At 47.2% G+C, this 19599-nt stretch overlaps 1 protein-coding gene across 1 annotated transcript; it reads left to right on the top strand.

The window, feature by feature from the left end:
* The first annotated feature begins 6636 nt into the window (after positions 1-6636).
* LOC136290079 (ankyrin repeat domain-containing protein 26-like) lies at positions 6637-18641 on the top strand. The gene is made up of 12 exons (XM_066184521.1): positions 6637-6662; positions 7571-7661; positions 8600-8775; positions 8960-9053; positions 10184-10258; positions 11422-11556; positions 12209-12321; positions 12743-12884; positions 14071-14352; positions 15065-15300; positions 16038-16129; positions 18550-18641. The coding sequence occupies exons 1-12, from the start codon at positions 6637-6639 to the stop codon at positions 18639-18641; spliced, it is 1554 nt and encodes a 517-aa protein (XP_066040618.1).
* The last annotated feature ends 958 nt before the right edge of the window (positions 18642-19599 follow it).

Genomic DNA, 19599 nt, shown 5'->3' on the forward strand with positions numbered 1-19599 from the left:
TTCGCTTTGACTTTTTAACCTTTTAGTGTTGGGTGACAACTGAATCCTGTTTTCCTGGGAGTATTTGATTTATGAATTCATTGTCCTTCTTGAAGCCTATTGATTTGTCAGAATACACAAACATAAGTTGACAGGCCTCATGATTTATCAGTTCCTTAAATCCGGCTTCTGCTTATCAAAAGGGAAGTCTATCTGTCTTACTTCAGCCATATCTGGTTAAACTAAAATCTTTAATTCTTCAAAATTAATGTTTCAGGACAAGGAGGGACGCGTTTTCAAGCATGTTTGTAGCGGGCTGCGTGCTGTCGCTTGGCTGGTGGAGCGGCAGAACAGAAAATCAGCATAGGCAGCTGGCATAGCAGCAAGTGCCAGCAGTTACCATGGCGTAGGGGGTCGGGGGTCTGTCTGCTCTTCAAGAAGGGACATGACAGAGGAGCTGGGGAATTGTCCTGGATCTCCGGCACTGCGGCCATAGAGCGATCATCTCTTGAGAACTCCAGCGGCCGCCGGCCGCCCGGACTAGGATCCGAGCCCAGCCTGAGCTTTATTTCGGGGACGTGTGCCCAGCGGCACCCTGGCCATGTGCTGAGGGACGAACACAGAACGGGTGAGCCGAGAGTTGCTCGAGCGCTCGTCGCAGCCTGCGGCCCGGCCGGCGCAGCCCCGCCCGTGTCCCGGGGCGGCCCGAGGCGGGGCAGCGCCTCCGGCCGCCTCACAGGCCGCGGGCCGCCTCCTTCCCGGGCGCCCGCCGACACCGCCCTGGCGGCCCCGCCGTCCCCGCCGTCACCCGCCCGGCGCCTCCTCCGCCGGCGGGGGCCTCGGTGACGCCCCCGGTAAATCCCCGCGCGTGCCACCGGCCGTTGTGACGTCGCAGGCACGTTGGTGTTCGCGGCTCCGTTGCTGCCCGGAGCCGGCGCTCAGAGCTGCCCAACCCGCTCCGGGAGCAGCAGCACGTTGGCCGCTGGGAGCACTGCGCGAACCTGCCGCCGTCTCGGAGGATCCAGGCCGCCGCCACTGCGCGGGGCGACCTTGTGTGCCTTGTGCCGACCGCGTGTTCTGGTCCTCTTCGTTTCCCTGTCCCTCGTCCTCGCCCTGTCCCTCATCCTCGTCCCGTCCCTCATCCCCATCCACACCCAGGGCCCAGCAGCCCGCCGGGTGCTTCCTGCTGCTGACCGCCCCCGGCAGGGCCATGTGGTTGCACGCCCTGCACAAGAGAGTCAGGCGGCTCTTCAGCAGCAGGCGACACCAGTCGCCGTCCAGTAGCCCGTCCGGGCAGGCTTGTGCCGCCGCCGCCGCCGCCGCCGCCGGTACCTCCGAGCTCCGTGACGAGGTCCCGGTCGCAGTGCACCGCGCGGATGCCCGCGGCGACCCACAAGACCGAGAGAGGAGGTCAGTTCTGTGGGCCACTGATGGGACACCATGACAGCGCCTTCTGGCAGGCGCTGCTGCGGCATTTTCTGAGCCGCACTCCACTAGTCCTCAGCAGACTTTTTCTCTTAAGAAAAAGGCAGACCAAGAGCCTCAGCATGGTGTGACCAACACTCCTCCCCCCCCCCCCCCCCCCCACCCCCCCAGAGGCTTTGCATCCCATGTGGAAGCACCCGCCCTTAAGGCCGTGTGTGAGATCGTGTTCAAGCTAATGGCTTGAAAACCAAGATTTGTCCTGTCTTTAGAAGTGGACTTTAGATCATTGCTTGGAGCTGCCTGGTTGGCTTAAGCACTGTTGGAAGTGTGTGCTGGCAGCCTGCCGTTCTGCCGTGGTCTCTCTGCAGGACTGTTTCGTAGCTGCTCAGACCTCACCCATTCTCTTCCTGCCCTGTGGCTGACCGGTGCAGGACTGCAGCAGCAGCAGCAGCAGCAAGGGAGAGGAACAGAGTCCGGGCAGGGTCCCCAGGGCTGTGTAAAGACAGATTGTTTTCATCTTTTGTCTGCTGGTCTGTTGAGAGCATCTGTTTAATTTTTAGGACACCTCTGCATCTCAGTTCTGCGAACGGCCGTGCAGACGTCGGTGGACATCTAGCAGGAAAGAGCTGCCAACTCAACTTGGCTGAGGACTTAGAAAGAGCTCCGCTGGTGAAGGTAAGCGGACTGTGTTCAGATCTTGTAAGTGGAGCTTATTGACAGCGCGTTACAGGAGAGGTGTTGTTGGGTTAACCGGAGCCGCAGGAGAAGAGCCTCATGCTATCATGGTCAGCAAATCTCGTTTATTTCAGGTAGCATACACACATTTATATCTTCTATAATCAACTCATACATATTGCAAAAGTTAAGCTCAGGATTGGTGCTCAGACTAAAAGTCAGCTACGCCTCTTTCTACATTCCTTTGTGGTTACATTGTTTAAGTAAGTTTTAGTTTAACCAGGCTTCTCCCTCTTATCTTTCAGCTACAATGTCTTGTTATCGTATAGCAGCTGTGCTCAAGGACATAGAAGCTTACTGCCTTGCTGGTTTTCATGAGAGTTCCTGTGTGCTCAGCAAAACTCTCTCATGTCTGCGTGACCTTTTGCAGCTAGCCAGTTATCAAACACACTCTCCACACTTCCCCCGTTTTCTTTTACTGCTATCATTGTCATCTTAAAATTATCAAACATTGACAATACCATACGCTGCAAACATTGCCACACACAAGGCAAAACTAAAAGCAAAACAACAATTACAAGCAAAATCACAAGCACTACTTGTATTAAATGTTTTAACCAGCCTGTAATGTGCGCTGAAGTTGCATGAAAAGTTCACTCAGTCGGGGGTTGTTAACTTCTTTGAGACTTGCGTCTTCAATTCTGGAGACAACTCCCACTACATAAAGTGAGTCAGAAACTACATTAACAGGTTCTTGGAAGGTCTGAAAAGCCCATATAACTGCCAATAGTTCTAACGTCTGGAGATTGTCCTGTGGGCTTGCTGGAATCACATGATGATGCCACTGGCCTGCCTTGTTCCAAGTAGCTGCTGCTCGGCGGGAGCGCTTTCCTGCATCAGTAAAAACTGTAATTGCGTGTGGAATAGGTTGGTCTTCTCTCAAAGGTTTAGTAATTAATTGCCATTCTCCTAGCCAGTGCAATAATTTCGGTTTAAGAGGGCCTGTTGTAACAAAACTCGGTGCTTGTAGTAATGCCTCTGCCAATTCTGCGGAGTTGAGCAGAAACCAGTCCAGGGACGCTTTTTCTATAGGTAGATGTATCACACTAGGTTCCTTGCCACTTAGCTCTATTGTGCGTAATCGGCCTTTCATAATTAGCAAGGCAAGTTTTTCAATTTTTTGTGTAATTGTTTTTCTTTGCTGTAAGGGAGGGCTAATCCATTCCAGGACCCCCAAGTCCTCCATATTTCCTGGTCTCTCCCCCGTTTTCTTTTTCTGCGTAATGGCTCCTAGAAGGTGATCTTTGTTATTCCAAATAGTCAGTGAAACAGAAAGGGATGGATCGTATCTGGTGACAAAGCCATTGGCAACACACCACAAAATACTTTGAAGGGCACTGATTTGATCTGCAGAAAGTACAACCGGAGCACAGGGGTCCGTGCCTTTTAAGAGGGGGCGCAACGCTTCTAGAAGGGTGTTAGGAATGCCAACTACAGGCTTAAGCCATTGGAGGTCTCCCAATAGTTTTTGTGCTTCATGCAAAGTGGACGGTGGAGCCTGGATGGTCCTTTTGGGCCTTGTAGATAAGTCTATGACAGGAAGAGTGATACCTCCTGAGGAGCCAAGGCATTTTGTTCCGCGCGGCTCATCAGATCGTGGTGGTATGCTCATAGTTAATTGCGGTAGAGGTATGAACTGGGCGATCCGTTGGCCTTTTGGAATGTTCACCGGCGGGAAAGGTGTATGAGCTATAACAAAAATCTCTCCTTCAGCATCAGCGTCGATAACTCCAGGTTCTACCAGTAGGCCCAAAACAGACCCAGACGATCGACCTAAAATGAGTCCTCCTGTGGGTTGTCCATTAATGAGAATAGGTCCAAAAATTCCGGTAGAAATCACATGTGGACTGCTGTTATATAGGGTAACATTTACTGCTGCTGCCAGGTCCAATCCGAGGCTGCCGGAGGTTGCTGGCAAGAGTTGCCCATCGATGGTGTGGCTGAAACTATTTGTGTCCCGGCGCGGCCCAGTTTCGCGCTGGTCTTGGAGTTTCCCGATCCAGATCGGCAAGCGATGCTGTTGTGGGTATTGGATCGGCACTTGCCGCACCATACGCCCGTGGCACTACATTCGCGGCGGATGTGTCCCGGCTTTCCGCAGCGGAAACACTTCATCCTCCCACCGGTATTGGGGCTTTGACGCGCTGTCGCCGCTTGGAGGGGTGCGAGGGCAGCTAAAACCTGAGTCTGAGCTGATACTGCTTGTTCTCTAAAAGCCTGAGCCTGCTGTTGTAACCCCTCACCTATCTTTTGCAGCGCTTCTACCACAAATACCTGAGTGCCGGAAGGCATGGCTGCCGCTTTATCTAACAAATCTTGGACATTCCAATTCCCAGGGGCTGAAGCTATGAGGGAACGAGTATTAGCATTCCCATTCTGCAAGATACATTGTTTAACTAGGGCATCTTGCATGTGCTCAGCAATGCCTGCTTTACTTAAAGCATCAATGATTTTGTCCACAAAGGGGCCAAGAGGCTCCTCTCTCCCCTGTTTTATCCCCATATAAAGAGGAACACCTCCTGGATCTCTAATTTTCTCCATAGCTCTTTTAGCTACCGCCATGGCCTCTCTCAATTTATCAGGACCTAGGGTAGCTTGAGCCTCTACTCTATGAAGCGGTCCTTGACCCATAAGCTCGTCAACGGTAATGCCGAGTAAGGGGTCTCCTTGGGGACGAGGGAGTGCGGCACTTGCAGCCGCCTCTTCCCTCCATCGGGCTTCAAACAGTAACCTTTGATGTGGGGTATAAATTAAACGAGAAAGACCTCTAACATCTGCGGGCAACAGGAGATTCGTATTAAAAAGGAATTCTAACATTTGTTTAGCGGGTTCGCTTGTGACCCCATAGCTCGCTACGGTAGATCGTAGTTGTGACAAAAGTTTCCAGTCTAAATTAGTAACCTCCGCCCGTTGCCCTCCCTGCGGGTTATTGTGAAAGATAACTGGGAGGGCGAGGGGGGACGACATCTGCTCCTGAGCTGCCGCGGCCAGATCCGTATCTCCCTCCCGCCAGCCCTGATTTGCCAGTGCCGCCCATACCTCCCGTCTTTCTCGTGCCATAGCCTCCGCGAGGTCCGATAAGGCTCCGGGGAACGGCTCCGTGGCAACAGGACAGGGAGGGGCATTCCTAGCCTCTGCATTCATGGGGGTGGGGGGTGAAGGCATTAGTGGAGCAGAGGGCTGTGGCGAGGGCTGAACGGTGGGTGTACTGGCCGGCTCTACAGAGTCAGATGACGGGAGGTCAACGGTTGCAAAGACCGGAGGGTTTGGAGCGGAAGGGTCATCCTCATAAGCCCTATTCCTAGTGTGCATTTCACGAGCATTATCGACAGCTTTCTTCTCCGCCTGACATATAAGCAATTCATTATGCACAGTTCTCCACAACTTGCTCATCTTTTTCGCTGGCTTATCATCATCTAACACTAATTCCCAAAGCTTATCCCCATACCTGCGCCATTCGGCTAATTCATGAACAGTATGGGGGTTAGCAAAAGAGCCATAAGATGTAGCATGGCTCAAAAGAGGGGGGAGCTCCTTATCTAAGTCAAGCCCCTTAAATCCCCGCTTTCTAAGAAAAGCGGTAAAGAGATCATACGCTGCTTGCCTTTCCATACTCACTGGTACCGTTGCAAACCTCCAGGCGTCGGCAGCGCGTAGCGGCAGGGCGCACCGATGTGACCACCCCGGGCGTAAATCCGCCGTCCAAAGGACCCGACCCCAATGCAGCTCTAGAGAGGGTAGGGGAGAAGCCCGTTCGGGCGCCAAATGTTGGGTTAACCGGAGCCGCAGGAGAAGAGCCTCATGCTATCATGGTCAGCAAATCTCGTTTATTTCAGGTAGCATACACACATTTATATCTTCTATAATCAACTCATACATATTGCAAAAGTTAAGCTCAGGATTGGTGCTCAGACTAAAAGTCAGCTACGCCTCTTTCTACATTCCTTTGTGGTTACATTGTTTAAGTAAGTTTTAGTTTAACCAGGCTTCTCCCTCTTATCTTTCAGCTACAATGTCTTGTTATCGTATAGCAGCTGTGCTCAAGGACATAGAAGCTTACTGCCTTGCTGGTTTTCATGAGAGTTCCTGTGTGCTCAGCAAAACTCTCTCATGTCTGCGTGACCTTTTGCAGCTAGCCAGTTATCAAACACACTCTCCACAAGGTGTCTGGCAGGATTCCTTATACAGAAGGGCCATAGAAACATGCATGTTGTTATCCGCATGGCTTAGGCCTCTGCTAATCTTTGTAGATGTCCTTCAATCCCAGCATTCAGGAGATGAGCAAGTTGTGACAAGAGTGAGAGAAAAATGTTGAAAGTCTTCCCCCTTTCCTTCTACGTTGTCCCTAGGCAGTTCAGCACCAGCAAGAAGAACGTGTGGCTGTTCTGCTCGAACGTGGTGCCCACCCAAATCTGGCAGATGCTAACAGCAACGCTGCCCTTCACCTGGCTGTCCTGTCTGGCAATACTCATGTAGCAGGGCTGTTACTTGAGCGCGATGCCAGTAGTGATGCTCAGAACAAGGTAATCTTGGTGTATGGGTAAAGCTGCTCTTTCGAATAGCTGCCAAACTTGTCTCTGTTTTTCTAATGGAGATTCTCTCTCCTTTCAGGGGAGACATAACCCCCTAAATCTTGCAGTCTCCAAACAGCATGAAGGGATGCTGGAGTGTCTTCCAAAAAAAGCAGCTGGCAGGCATACTGCAAGGCAATGTGAAAGGTGAGGGGTTTGTCTATAAACAGCACACAGGCCTCCTCAGTTATCAGCAAGTGTGACTGAGGAGAGGCATGGGAATGAGCTCAGAAAAAGAAGGAAGAGCCACATGGAAGGAGATCCCCATGTGACTGGTAAATGTAGGTCTGCTCTTGGATGCTCTCAGACCTTCGGTACTGTTGTACCACTGAGGACTGCCACAGAGTGTTGGCTGTGGTGTGCTCTCCCCACACAGACCTAGACTCACTGGGAAACTTGCTGTTAGCTCAGCAGCAAGGTTGCTCTGCAGGAGAGCACAGGGGTTTTAAGCAAAGGAACATTAGGTGGTATGAACGGGAGCATTGGGAGAAAGAGAAGCAGCTTATCTAAGGGGACATGATGGGTTCCAACCACAAAGAAAGAAAAAACGTCTTGATGCGTCAGGCAATTGAACAGCTTGCCCTGGGAGTTTGTGCAGCTAGATCCAGGGGGATTTTAAAGAGTAGTAGAAGGAGCCCTAAACAGCATGGCTTTACCTTGTAGTCAAGGCTGCACTGGGGAGGCGGTGAGACTGGAGACATCCTGAGGTCACTTCTAAGCTGAATTCTCCCAGCTTTCATGTACTTGGCTTTCCTTTCACTGTGCTTGTAGGAAAGGGGGAAAGAGTTGATTTGGGAGCAAGCAGGGGAAAAAAATATGCCAAATTGGACATGTTTCTTATCAAATTTCGGATGTTTTAGGATTGCTCAGGCGTTTACCGCAAGCCACGAGGCTGATGTGGAGGAAGACAATCTGCACTTGCGGGAAGAGTTGGAGAAGCTTGAAGTGGAGGTATGGAAAGCCTGTCCCTACAGGAATAAATCATGGGGTGCTTGATGCTTTCTTGTCTGTCATGAAAAATGACAGAAGAGTGTCCTGGGAGCCAGAAGGAGAGAGATCTAAGGAAGTGGTGGTTACATTGGGCTTTGATCTTCCTCAGTCTCTCCTGCCTTCGTGCCCCACCATGCTAAAGTAGAGCTGCCTCTCTTCAGGGTTTCCCCACTCGTCAGTCAGGGGCGTGGGATTCCCTCTCTCTATGCTACATTCGAGGTCTTCCTGGTTCAAGAACGCTCCCCAGGCACCCTGGAGCAATTCCCAACTCCAGAGCAGGTCTGATGGCACAGATCACCTGGGAGCCTTTTCTGAAACGGTGCTCGCCAGGATACAGCCGCTGTCATCCCTCCTGGCCCCACCACGCTGAGGCAGAGCTGCCTCTCCTCAGGGATCCACTGCTTCCCGCTCACTGGGAGCCGGGCACCTCTCTCGGTGCTGCATTTGAGGTCTCTCTGTGTCACTTCGGAAAACTCCCTCTGGCACCACGCTGTGCTCCAGAACAAGTCTGCCACAGCGGTTTTGCTCTGACATTTCCGAGACTCCTTCCTTCTTTAGGAATAAAAGCATTGCAGTTCATGCTTTCCTGCAGTAGCAAATAAAGTGAATACAAAGAGCATCATCACAGGTCCCCAAAAGGGTTGGAGCAGCATTGTCAGTGCTTGCAACTGTGCCCTAGGAAATCTGTGGAGGGGTAGGAGAGGCCGCCGTAGATGATTTGGAATAACACAGCTTGTGTTCATTTGCTAGTAGAAGCTTTGAAGGTATTTGAGATGGTTACAGTTCTTTGGGCAGAGGGTGTGGGCAGGTATCTGCAGCACGTGAATCCTTGGGCAGCAGCTGACCGCCCTGTATAAAAGCTCACCTGACCACTGCGGATTCTTTCTGTGACTTTACAGTTGCGGCAGATGGAAGAAAAATATCTCAATTCTGAGCGTTGTGTTCGTGACTTGAAGACTGCCATGGATGAGAGGGAAAGGGAAGAGCTAGCTGCTGCCCAGGAACTGCAGGACCAGCTGGGAGCATATTTTGAGAACCAGACTGCTGTGAAACAACTGCAAGAACACGTGCAACGGTAAGGGAACAACGCAGTGGGATGAGGTGTCTGTTGCTTGCAGGAATTGGGAGGAAAGCACAGGACACGTATTCTAATTTTGAAGGACGCCCTTGCTTTTGATTCTGTTATTTCACACTGTTCATCTGGAACTGGTCCTCTCCTTGGAGAATTTTCTTCAATAAGACCTCTATTTCTCTTTAAGCCTTGAAATTAAAGCCATCAGTTTGGAAGCCACTGTCCAGCAACAAAGCAACCGGATTGAAATCCTGCAGAGAGACTTGCCAGCCTGTGCCTCAGTAAGCTGCTCATGAATTGACCCTTTAGTGACTCGTGAGCCTAGTTACCTATTTCTGTTGGGGAAATTTTATGGTGAGGTTTTCCCGGAGAGCCAAGGGGAGGTCCGTTCTTGCATTCTGCTGAATAGAGGCTGCTCTACTTCCTAGCCATCCGGTTTTGAAAATTTTCCCATGCTATAGCAAGTCAAACATAACACTCTAAAAGGTCAGGATTTGATAGCAGTACACTGATGTAGCTATTTTCTGCTTTAGACCCTTCATAATATCAGATGCTGCTTTGGGGTCTCTGATGTGTTTCATTTAAGGTATTCAGCAAGTTAACTGGTGGAAATTCCACAGGGTATATTGATGCCAAGCCCTTTATGCTAGAGACCTGGCTGACATCATCAGACAGGAACAAAAATTACACGTCCCAGAGATTTTGCAGTGCAGAATTGCTTTGCCTTTGGCTACTTGCTGTTCTCATGAAACAGTGAAGAGGACGGCTTGTAGTATCTGCAGAACTCGGTGTGAGCCTTGGAATGTGCCACTGCTTCTACACGGTGGTTAATTTTGGCTGAGACAAGATGTGACCTGAATTAAGAGAGATTTTTTGTTGTTGTTTTTTGTATTGTAGCCAGTGAACTAGGGTTCTTGTTACAACTGTAGTTGTCAATTATAGCTGAAGGTATTTTGAAAAACACTACAAGTACTAGTTGAATTTTGTGATGTACTGATACTATCAAGAGAAGTGGGAAGGCAGTCACAAATCTTTCCACTTTGATTAATAGGGCATGATTTTCAGGTGTACTGGGGATGAGAAAAGCTACTTCTGCCTGTTTTCACTGAGCATTCTTTACATCCCACGTGGTCTTTTCTCTCTCTCTCTCTCTCCCTCTCTCTCCCTCTCTCCCTCTCTCCCTCTCTCTCTCTCTCTCTCTCTCTCCGCACCAAATGGCAGAGGTGATGATTGCTAACAATTTTACAGTGGCATCAAACTTAGGGCCATTTTGATCATTGTTGCTGGGTGTAAATAGTGTACAAATAAAGGGGTGAAGAGGTTTTGTGCAATACTTACTTTTGTCAGTGAGGTGTAACTTCAATCTAGAAAGTCATAATATGCCTTCTTGCTTCCTGTAATGCTTGTATAGGTTCATAACCGCCTGGAAGACATGATAATGAGCTTACAGACAGCACAGGCAGCTGCAGAGGACCACCACAAGCAGGTACAGACAGGCTTCTGTTGATGACTGTTTTAGTCCTTGAATTTTTTGTGTATAGGTAATTGATGAAAAGATCATGTGGGCTGTGTAAGCACACAGCTGTTAAATACCCATCTGGTTTTAGGGCAAGGCACCCTCAAGGGAAAAGGCAGTAAATTTCCTAATTTTCCTACTTCTGTGTTTTGTATGTGTTGTGGTGTGCAAGATAATTGTATTCATCAGTGTGATTTATCTGATGAATTGTATTCCCCATCCCACCTGCAGGGAGTGAGCAAGTGGCTGTGTAATGCTTAGCTGCCTGCCAGGGTTAAGCCACAGCAGATGACTGAGAGAGTGGATGCTGTGGATAGCATGGAGATCAGTGGTTGAAAGCTGAGAGAGGAGACTGGACTTGACAGATCCATATTATCTTTGGATTTTTGTCAGAGCTTGCCTTGAGGCCATGTCAGGTTTTTTTGTGAGACCAAGTGTTTTACCTCCTCTGTGAGGACTTGAGAAAGTCATACACCCTAAAAACTTTTTTTTTTTTAATCTGAGACTCTGTGCTAGGTGTTTTGTCACTTTTTGTAAAAAGCCAGTAAACATCTCTTGATTTTTCCTTTTTTTGATTTTGCAATTTTTTTTTTCCTTAAAAAATGGCACTAAAAGTATCTAGTCAACTTCCAGTCTTTATACTTGAACTGAATCTGCAAGTTCTGTTCAACTCAAATGCATCTGTTAGGCAAATCTTTGTCTCTTTAGATAGAACCATAAAAACCATAGTCAATTTCAAAACATTTTCTTGCTCTCAAGAGATGTACAGCTGTTACAGAAGCCATGAGGGTAGGGTATATTCTGTGGTGGGCACTAGAAATGCATACATTAGAAAGTATGTCATGAACTCTGGAGACCCTTTGGAAGAAAGCTACGGGGTGATTTTGTGTGTGTGTTTGTTATTCCCCAAAGTTCAACCTCATCTCACCACCCTTAGTGCATTCAGTCTTTTTACCATCTTCAATTTTTCTTCTTGGTTATGTTTCCCAGGCTGTGTTTTACATTCCACATTAACATTAACCATAGACATTGGATGGGGAGAGGAGAGGGTTTGCATTTAAGTTACAGCTTTCTGTTGTAGTGTTTTCTTTACAGTCACCTTAGTTGCTTTTCTGCCACTGTTGCTTTTACAGGTGCAAAAGCAGAATGTGCTGGCTCTGACGTCAAAGGAATTGCAGAGCATGTGGGAAGAGCAGTTTAGGTCAAGATCCAACCTCGAAGAACGTGTTGCTCAACTTGACAGGGAAAAGGCAGACCTCTTTGAACAGGTAAATCCAGAAAATTCTCCAGGGACCTAAGCCAGTACCCGAAAGAACCACATTAACTTTTTGGTCAAGTTCTTACATAAAGAGCATTTTTTTATTACCCCTGCCATTCAGGCTCCGGATATGTTGTGATCTGGATGATCCAGGAAGCAAATGAAAGCTATCTGGATATCTTGTGTATGTTCTGGAGTGACTCTCTTTGAAAGAGTTCCTAGTATTGTTTGCATCAGTTGAGCACATCAAGCACTGTAGTTCCCCACTTCTTTCTTAGATTCCTTGTTTTCTGGGTAGGGTTGAAGTACTGAAGGGAATAGTATATTGAAAAAATTCCCAAAGATCAAATTCCTCTGCCTGCTGATGAATAGTAAAAGCTTGAGACTGATTGGTATTCTCCCATAATAAGCATACATACATAATCCTTGCTATGAGTTGAGAACTCTTGAAAGTAGTCCAGTGTCTTTTCCACCTGTTTCAGTGGAAGCATCTATTTTTGTTCTTCAGTATTGACCAGTTTTCTGTGAAACCTAATGTGAAACTTGGCTAACAGATGGAGATGGACTGCCGCTTCTCTTGTGGAGAATGCTGAAGACACATATTGCACGTAGCTGTTGTTCTTACTCTCTGTGTGTGTCATGGGTCTTTTCTGTTTTGAAAGTGTGAGAGTGAAAGAAAGAAAGTGAAGCAACTGATGGAGTTAAAACGCCCAGTTGAACTCCGTCTGGACCAAGAAATGAGAAGAAACTTAGAACTGCAGAAAAACTTAAAGAGGTATGGCTTTTTGATATGGTGGAGAGATATCCCTGAATAGGAGTCCAGTTTTACTGAACTGTAATGTAAGAATAGGTATACATACTCCCCGAGCAAACTGAAGTCTCATGTTAGCTCCTGCAGGGTATGTCTCTGCGTGAGCCTATACTTACTTATAGCTGCAAGAGGAATTGCCAATCCAGGTTGCTCTGCAGTTCTCCAGGGGTGGGGAAAGGAGTCTTCAATTCATCTTTTCAGCTGAAATTTGGATGTGCCCGATGATTTGTGGCACAGGAAGAGCAGGCTTTTTCTCAGCAATTCCTGGTACTGTTAAGTATGTTAAAGATGAAGAAAGCTATGTCTGCACTCCTTACTTGAGAAAATATGGAAAAGGTTGCTTATTCCTGTGTTTCATTGTTTTCTGAACTGATTTGCTGCTTAGGTTGAAGAGACTTCTCAGTAGAGCTACAAAGAAAATACAAGCGTATGAGGAGAGAGAAATGGAGTCACAGCTTAATTTGAAGGGAGAAATGAAGAACAGATATTCTGAAATGGTCAGTGAAGTTGAGAGATTAAGAACAAAGGTGAGCTCTGCTTAATTTGGGGTTTGTTTGGTTGTGGCGTTACTTCTCTTCAAACCTGTGTGAAGCTTTCCCTGTATTTCTTGTCACGTTGATGATTTTCTTTCCTTAGCTGTATTTTAGATTTGATTGATCTCTCTTAATGCTTTTTCTACAGTTAGAGAAGCAGGTGACTATGACTGATACTGATGTAGTTGTCATTCTGGGCAAATATGCAATCCCTAAGTACAAAGCAGAATCTGCAATGGCACAGGAAGGGCGGACTGTCATGCCGAGGGAGGGCAAGCCAAGAGTGGCAGCAAGGCTGGCAGGGTCTATAACCTCATGAGCCTGGGGCCCATCCCCCAGGCACTAATCAAGAAGAACAGAACAGGTCTGGTGAGAGCAGGCAGGGTCAGCCAAGAGTGCAGATCCTCAGGCCAGGCCTTAGGGATGGGCAGTTCTCTGTCCATACCAGGACGTCATGTCTGTGGGTAAGGATCAGGGCTGACAGCAGCAGGCCTCAGCTCAGGCCTGGCCACAATGTGAGGCTATGGCAGCATCACCCTGGTCTGACAGACGGGTTCCTCCTCTGGAAGAGAGGGGAGAGGTACCGCTGTTGCTCACACAGCAAGAACAAGCCTTGAGCCCTGTCCCTGCTGGGACTTTCCTTTTCTGAAAAGTGTTGTTGCTGAGCAAGGAACAATGAGGAGAGGTGACACAGGAAAAGTGCTGTAACTCATTGCTCACTGTTAGCTGTTTCGGCCCATCTTGGCGTGGGGACCCAGAGGTATTGTTGCCAGAGATGTTTTTGAGGTTGCTCTGGCTGTCCAGTAGTAGCGTGTAAACTTTATGTACTTCTCTGCTCATTACTCAGATTCGTTGCTAGAGAAGCCACATTTCACAGTTATGCTCAGCTTTAAAAGGCATCATTGTAGAATCAGTTACTCCTTTGCAGTGGCCCATTTTTAGTCCAGAAGCTAATAGCATTTTTTGCATGAAGAACTGCACAAGGAATCCTCAGGTTCCCATCCTATCACAAATGATGTGAAGGCTGATCTTGTTGGAAAAGAAGAGCCCAGTTACGTTAAGTTTCTTATACTGAGTATGCAGATGATAAATACAGTCTCCATGGACAACCCCTTTAGTGATTTTAACCGAATTCACTGCCTTTAGATGCCTCTCAGTTGTTTGTATTTCCCGTGTACAGGTTGCTGAACTTTCCCAGCAGCTGGACATGGAGTCTAAAAAAAGCATGCAGCTAGAAGTAGAAAACCGGGATTTGCGAGAAGAACTATCTACCCTGCATGGGAACTGTGAAAAACTGGAGAAGAGCAAATGCCAGCTGAAAGAAGAGGTGGCAAAACTCCAGCATCGCTTGGAGACTAACATGGTGGATCACAGCCAAATAGAACAGTATAAAAGAGAGGTTGATGAAAGAGCAGACCAAGAAATAAGACAAAAACTACATGAAGTCAATCTGTTTTTGCAAGTGAGTAACTTCTTGGCGTGTGTGTGTGTAGGCACTCTGTAAACTTTGGTTGTGGCCACCATTTCTTAGTGTTTTGCTTTAGGTGCCCGATTCTGTGTGTCAGCACTTTACTTGTGTCTTTGCCGAAGGGCAGTGGGTGAATGGCATATGGTTGGGCAGGAGTGCCCTTATGGTGTGTCGCGTGCTGGCAGGTCCCTGAATCAAAAGGTTGCCCAAGGCAGGTTTCCATTTTGCAGTGCTTGGGGCTCTCTCTGTCCTCTGGTCTGCTTCTCACTGTTTGTGCTTGAAAAGGTTTTGCCCCTTCTAGCTGTCACAGCCAGACCTACAGGTCTGGTTTTCTCCTTGTACAGGGGAGAGTGTCAGAAAAGAAGTGACTGAAGCTGCAGGTGGGGAGATCAGGAGGAGGTGAGGCATCCTGCTAAGGTCTTGGAGGAATCCTGTTCTCCATGCCCTGACCTACCGAGACAATGCCCTTCCATTAGTCGCTTTGAATAGTAGTACTGCTTTGGGCTTCATCCTGAGTGAAAAGAATCATTTACCCTGGTGGTAGCTCCAGGGTTCTGCCTTGGTTGCTGATGGCAGTGAGGAGGCACAGCCACCTCTCTGAGCCATGCTGGACCCAGGACGTTGGGTACATGCAGTTGACAGGTCGGGAGAGTTCTCATTTTTCTTTGTGGTTTTGTGGTGGTTGAAGGTGCACTGTCTCCTTCAGGCACAGGCAGCCTCCCAGGACAGACTAGAACACATCAGAGCAAGTCATCATGCTTCCCTGAGAAACCAGCTAAAAGACAGAATTCGAGATCTTGAATGTGAATTGGACAAGATAAAAAATACTCAACAAGAGAGTACTTTTCCAAAAGAATGTGCACAGGCAGAAGTGGAAAAGTACAAGGACCTGTATCAGGAGGAAGTGAAAACGAGACGATGCCTAGCAAAGAAACTGGAAAGGTAAGTCTGTGCTTCTTTTGGACTGGTAGTAAGAGAATCCTTTCTCCTGATGCATATTTCTTGTTAATTCCTCTTTTGCACCTGGCCAGCACTGAAAGCTTATGATGACATGTTTGTGGGGAAAGTACCTTAAGACCGTAACCGTTCAGCAGGCCTTCATTTCTCTTTAATGTTTCAGCAGGAACACAACTGATCATGGCATTAACAGGATACTTTTCAACTTGATGTTGTTTTAACTGGCAGCTTTTTTTGCCAGTCTCTCTAATCTAATCCTCTGTACAAAAGAAAACATTAATTTCATGTCCTTCATTGTTTGAATAAGGGTAGGCCTCTCAGAGAACAGCTTTCTGTTCTGTGAAGAAAAAATAGAAGTGGTCTTTTTTGGCTTCTGTTTAAGCAGTGGCTCTGAGCTTTGAGCTTTCCTTGGGAAGGGGGGCCAGCCCACACTTGTTACAGAGGTGACATACCCTCCAGAAGAAGCTATGTAAACACATGGCTTTCACAGGCGGCTTTCAACTCTCCTGATGACCTGTCCTAAGGGTTGGTGGCACCTGCTGCTTCTTGCACCTTGTGTGACATCTTAGAAACAGGCCCTCCAAGCAAGCTCAGGTCAAATGATGTACTATTTTTGGAGGCTCTTCATCTCAGAAGTCAAATAATAGTCAAGGACCTGGAGAGTAACTTTGGGAAAGTGTTACTGCCAAAGGTAACTGGGCGTGTGTTTCTGAACGTTTCAGAGCTAAAGAGAGACTTGAAGAAGCCAATGCCAAGCTCCTCTGGGAGCGCCATAAAAACAAATCCTTCATTACAAGCAGCATTGTCAGCGGAGGTCTGGCTGCAGCTCCAGTTCTCTATTCAACTGGAGTGGGACATCTCGGCAACAATTTGAGACTGGACAGAGCTCTCAATCTAGGAGGAAGCTCCCTAAGCTGATACGAGCCTATTTTCTTATCAAGAAGGAGGTTTGCAAGCGCTGTGGCCAAGGTAAGCATTTTGAAATATCATTCTCGACTGCTGAAGAGTAGCCGTATGCAAGGTTCTCCCTTTTTAGCCTGAAGTTAAAATCCACTTATTGTTCTGTGCCATACTGTCCAATAGGCCAAAGCAACTGCTACTCCTCAGAACAGTGCACAGCCGTATGTTGTAAGGCTGAAGAGTTCTGGTCATCCACGTTGTAAGACCTTTCAAGTCTTAAAACCTGGTCTTCCCTCTCAGAGTCATAAATAGCAAGTACTGTTACTGGTCCGTGCACTGGAATTTGGAAGATGGGGCCTTAGCGCATAGCCAAAGGCAGGGCATGTCTGTCTGCTGCAAGTGTTGCAAAAAGATTTTGGGACTCAAGGCTGCTTGTTATATTTACAAACTGTCAACCTTCCATCCTGACAGCGGTGCCAAAGGCTGCTGCAAATGAATGTGGGTGTCTTGATGTGGAAAAGAATAGTGAACTCTGCTAGCTGCAGTCAGTGTAAATTGATGGATTTATGAATCCAGTTTCCCTACATAGTGTGAGAAAGGGAATGTTGGTTCCCTCTGCTCTCTCTCAACTTCTGTTCCTTTTCTGGTTCCATTTTCCAACTGCCCTCTCGTATCTTAGTGGTCTTTCTTTTGTGAGCTTTTCTCCTTGCCTCCTGTACGTGTCGGCCATGTTCTTGGTCTCACTGAACACCTTTGAACTTAAAGCTCTTCTTCTTTCTTCTTCAGCTCCTAAATCAAAAATCTTCTTTCTCTTCTCTGCAGCCAGATACGTGAGAAGGTTTGTAGCCTGTACTGTTTGACCTTGCGTGCTGCTTGAAGTGTTTTGTCTATTTGTGCTGCTGGGTGTTGATTCAAACCTACCGATGCATTCGCATTGGCCTAAAGCTGGAAATGCTTTGGAGTTGCTGGTTCCTCTGAGGGAAAGAGTAACTGCTGCCGAGTACTTCCGTGCTTTATGTCTTTGTGAAGTGACGGCTTCTGTGAAAGTTCAGCTTCTGTAAGATGGCACCGTATGTATGGATTTAATCTCTTCCGATGGAACTTGGTTAAACTAGAGGAGAAGGCTCTTTGCCCCCTTTGCCTGTTCTGACAGTGAAAAAGTTCTGGGTAGCAACAGTGGTTGGTTGTGTGTGCAGTAGCAGTAGTGCTCTGAAGTTGAGTTCCTAAACCCTGGGTATCATCTCACGGAGTCTTAGAGGATCCAACTTACTCTGTGCTCAAGAAGCTCTGTGGGTAAGTAGTAAGTCAACATCACTTCTTGAAACTGAGAATTACTGAGATGGTGACTGCAGCAAGTCACCCAGTATGTTACTGCCTGAAGAGCTGAGCAGTGAAAGAGGCGTGCTCAGGACACAGACAGCAACTTGAGGAATACTGGAATTTACTATAATGGTGAACTGCAGAGAAATGTGGAAAGATATGCTAAGCTAAGCAAAGCATATAATCATTGGCAAAGAATTATAAAGGACAAGCTAAGCAATTCACCTGATGCTTGCTATGAAGGAATGCCTATAGTGATAAAGAAAGATACATCCCCAGTTACTCCAATACTTTCCCATCATCCAAGTCTGAGACACCTCAGCTGTGAGAGGAAGGTGTCACAGTGAAGGACTGGAGAACCAAGGTAATTGAGAGCTCCTGTGATGCATCCACCTTGCAGGCCATCAGGCTCCCCCAACTTTGCTTGGACAGTAGCCCAACTTTTATACTGTTAAACAAACAAGCTGATGTAATATGTAATTTCATTCTCCTGTTGGCTTTCTCCCAAAGCCTGGCCAGGGCTCAAGGAGGAACCAAGGGAGTTGTCTTTGAACCTATAACCTCCTGGTTGGGCCAGATGTGGCCTCATGCAGTTTCTAGATGCAGAAAGGTAATTACATATTTTGCCAATAAATGCAACCATATAACAATCCTCCATTAATGAACAAATATATATAGATAACATTTAATTGGAAAGTTCATCTGTAAGTCAACTTTGGGTCTGGGTCTGCTGTTCAGGCCTTGGTACTTCATGCCTTCTCCAGAGGGGGCAGGAGGACACTGGAGACATTGTCAAAGTCCTCAAAGGTGTATTTTTGTTCAAAAGCCTTTTCATTCCATTTCAGAGAAATGCATGTGTTGGCCTTATTTCCACCTATTTCTCATTCCTCGGGCGGGGGTGAGAATCACAAAAAGGTTACTGGAATAAATAGGAGGCAAACAAGACCTTTTTCTTCTCTTCATTCAGCCACACATGTTGCAGAGGGCCCTGTGGATCTTCTGGTCGTTGTGCAGGCTTCATAAACCGGGAAAGTGCTTTCTTCCACCAGCTCAACTGCTACGCTTTGCTTAAGATTAGTCCTGCTTTAGGTCATCTTTTGGTCTAGGCCTTAGATTTCCTGCTTCCTTCCACTACCCATGTCTCATTTCATGTTCTGGAGGGGTCTCTTTTCCCCAGGATTTTACTCTCCACACTTGAAAAAACACTTGAGGCTTGGGGGGAGTTTTTCTTTTGGCACCGCTGTAAGAGTTTGGCTCCATTTCTGTTACTCCACCCCCTGGTAGTTACGACTCCAGGAAAGAAACAGTCACAGGTCTCTCAGCCTTTCCACGCAGCTCATACGGTCCAAGGCCTTTGGCATCCTCTTGGCCACCACAGGCCATCATCTACAACTGGTATGATATTTTTAGGTTTTACCACGTTGTCCATGTGGTGTAAGAGTGTTTTAGGAGTTCTTAACAGTTATATTTGGGTCATATTATGTCTTAACTGTCTATCCGGTGTAGCATTCTAGGTACAGCAGAAACTGGTTGAAAAAATCACTATGGAGTTGACAGAAGGTAATGTGTCATTGCATTAGGAGTGGTAAGATAAAAGGTGACTCTTTCTATGTCTCAACAGCTTTCAAGCCCTTGTTTTCAACTTCCTCTGCTAAGCACAGAGATTTTTTTCTGCTAGCTCTCTAGTTCAGGCTTGAATGTGAAAAATTCCTGCTTCCCAAAATATTACATAGAATGTTATGCGCTTGCCTAGAAAAAAAACAAGCAAAAAGAAAACAGACACACTCGGTTTAAGATGAAGTTGCCCTTCACTAGAATTAATCTCCAGCAAAAAGATCAAAGAAGCCCCCAGATTTTTATTGATCTTTATAGACTTCAGCCATCCCTTCCTTCCCTGCACGTGGATTGCGTTCAGTACTAAGCCATACCGTACACCTTCTCTGCTGTTAGGTCTTGATTTTTCTTGCTGTGATTCATGGCTTGTCTTTGTAGCCTAGGTGTTGCAGTCTTGTATTGAATAAGTAAGGAGAACATGACCAGGAATTGTGGTGGTGTTAAAGGTTT

Source organism: Chamaea fasciata, unplaced genomic scaffold (genome assembly GCF_029207755.1).
Source record: "Chamaea fasciata isolate MVZ Bird 193981 ecotype frontalis unplaced genomic scaffold, bChaFas1.0.hap1 SCAF_5, whole genome shotgun sequence".
In the NCBI taxonomy this organism is placed as follows: domain Eukaryota; kingdom Metazoa; phylum Chordata; class Aves; order Passeriformes; family Sylviidae; genus Chamaea; species Chamaea fasciata.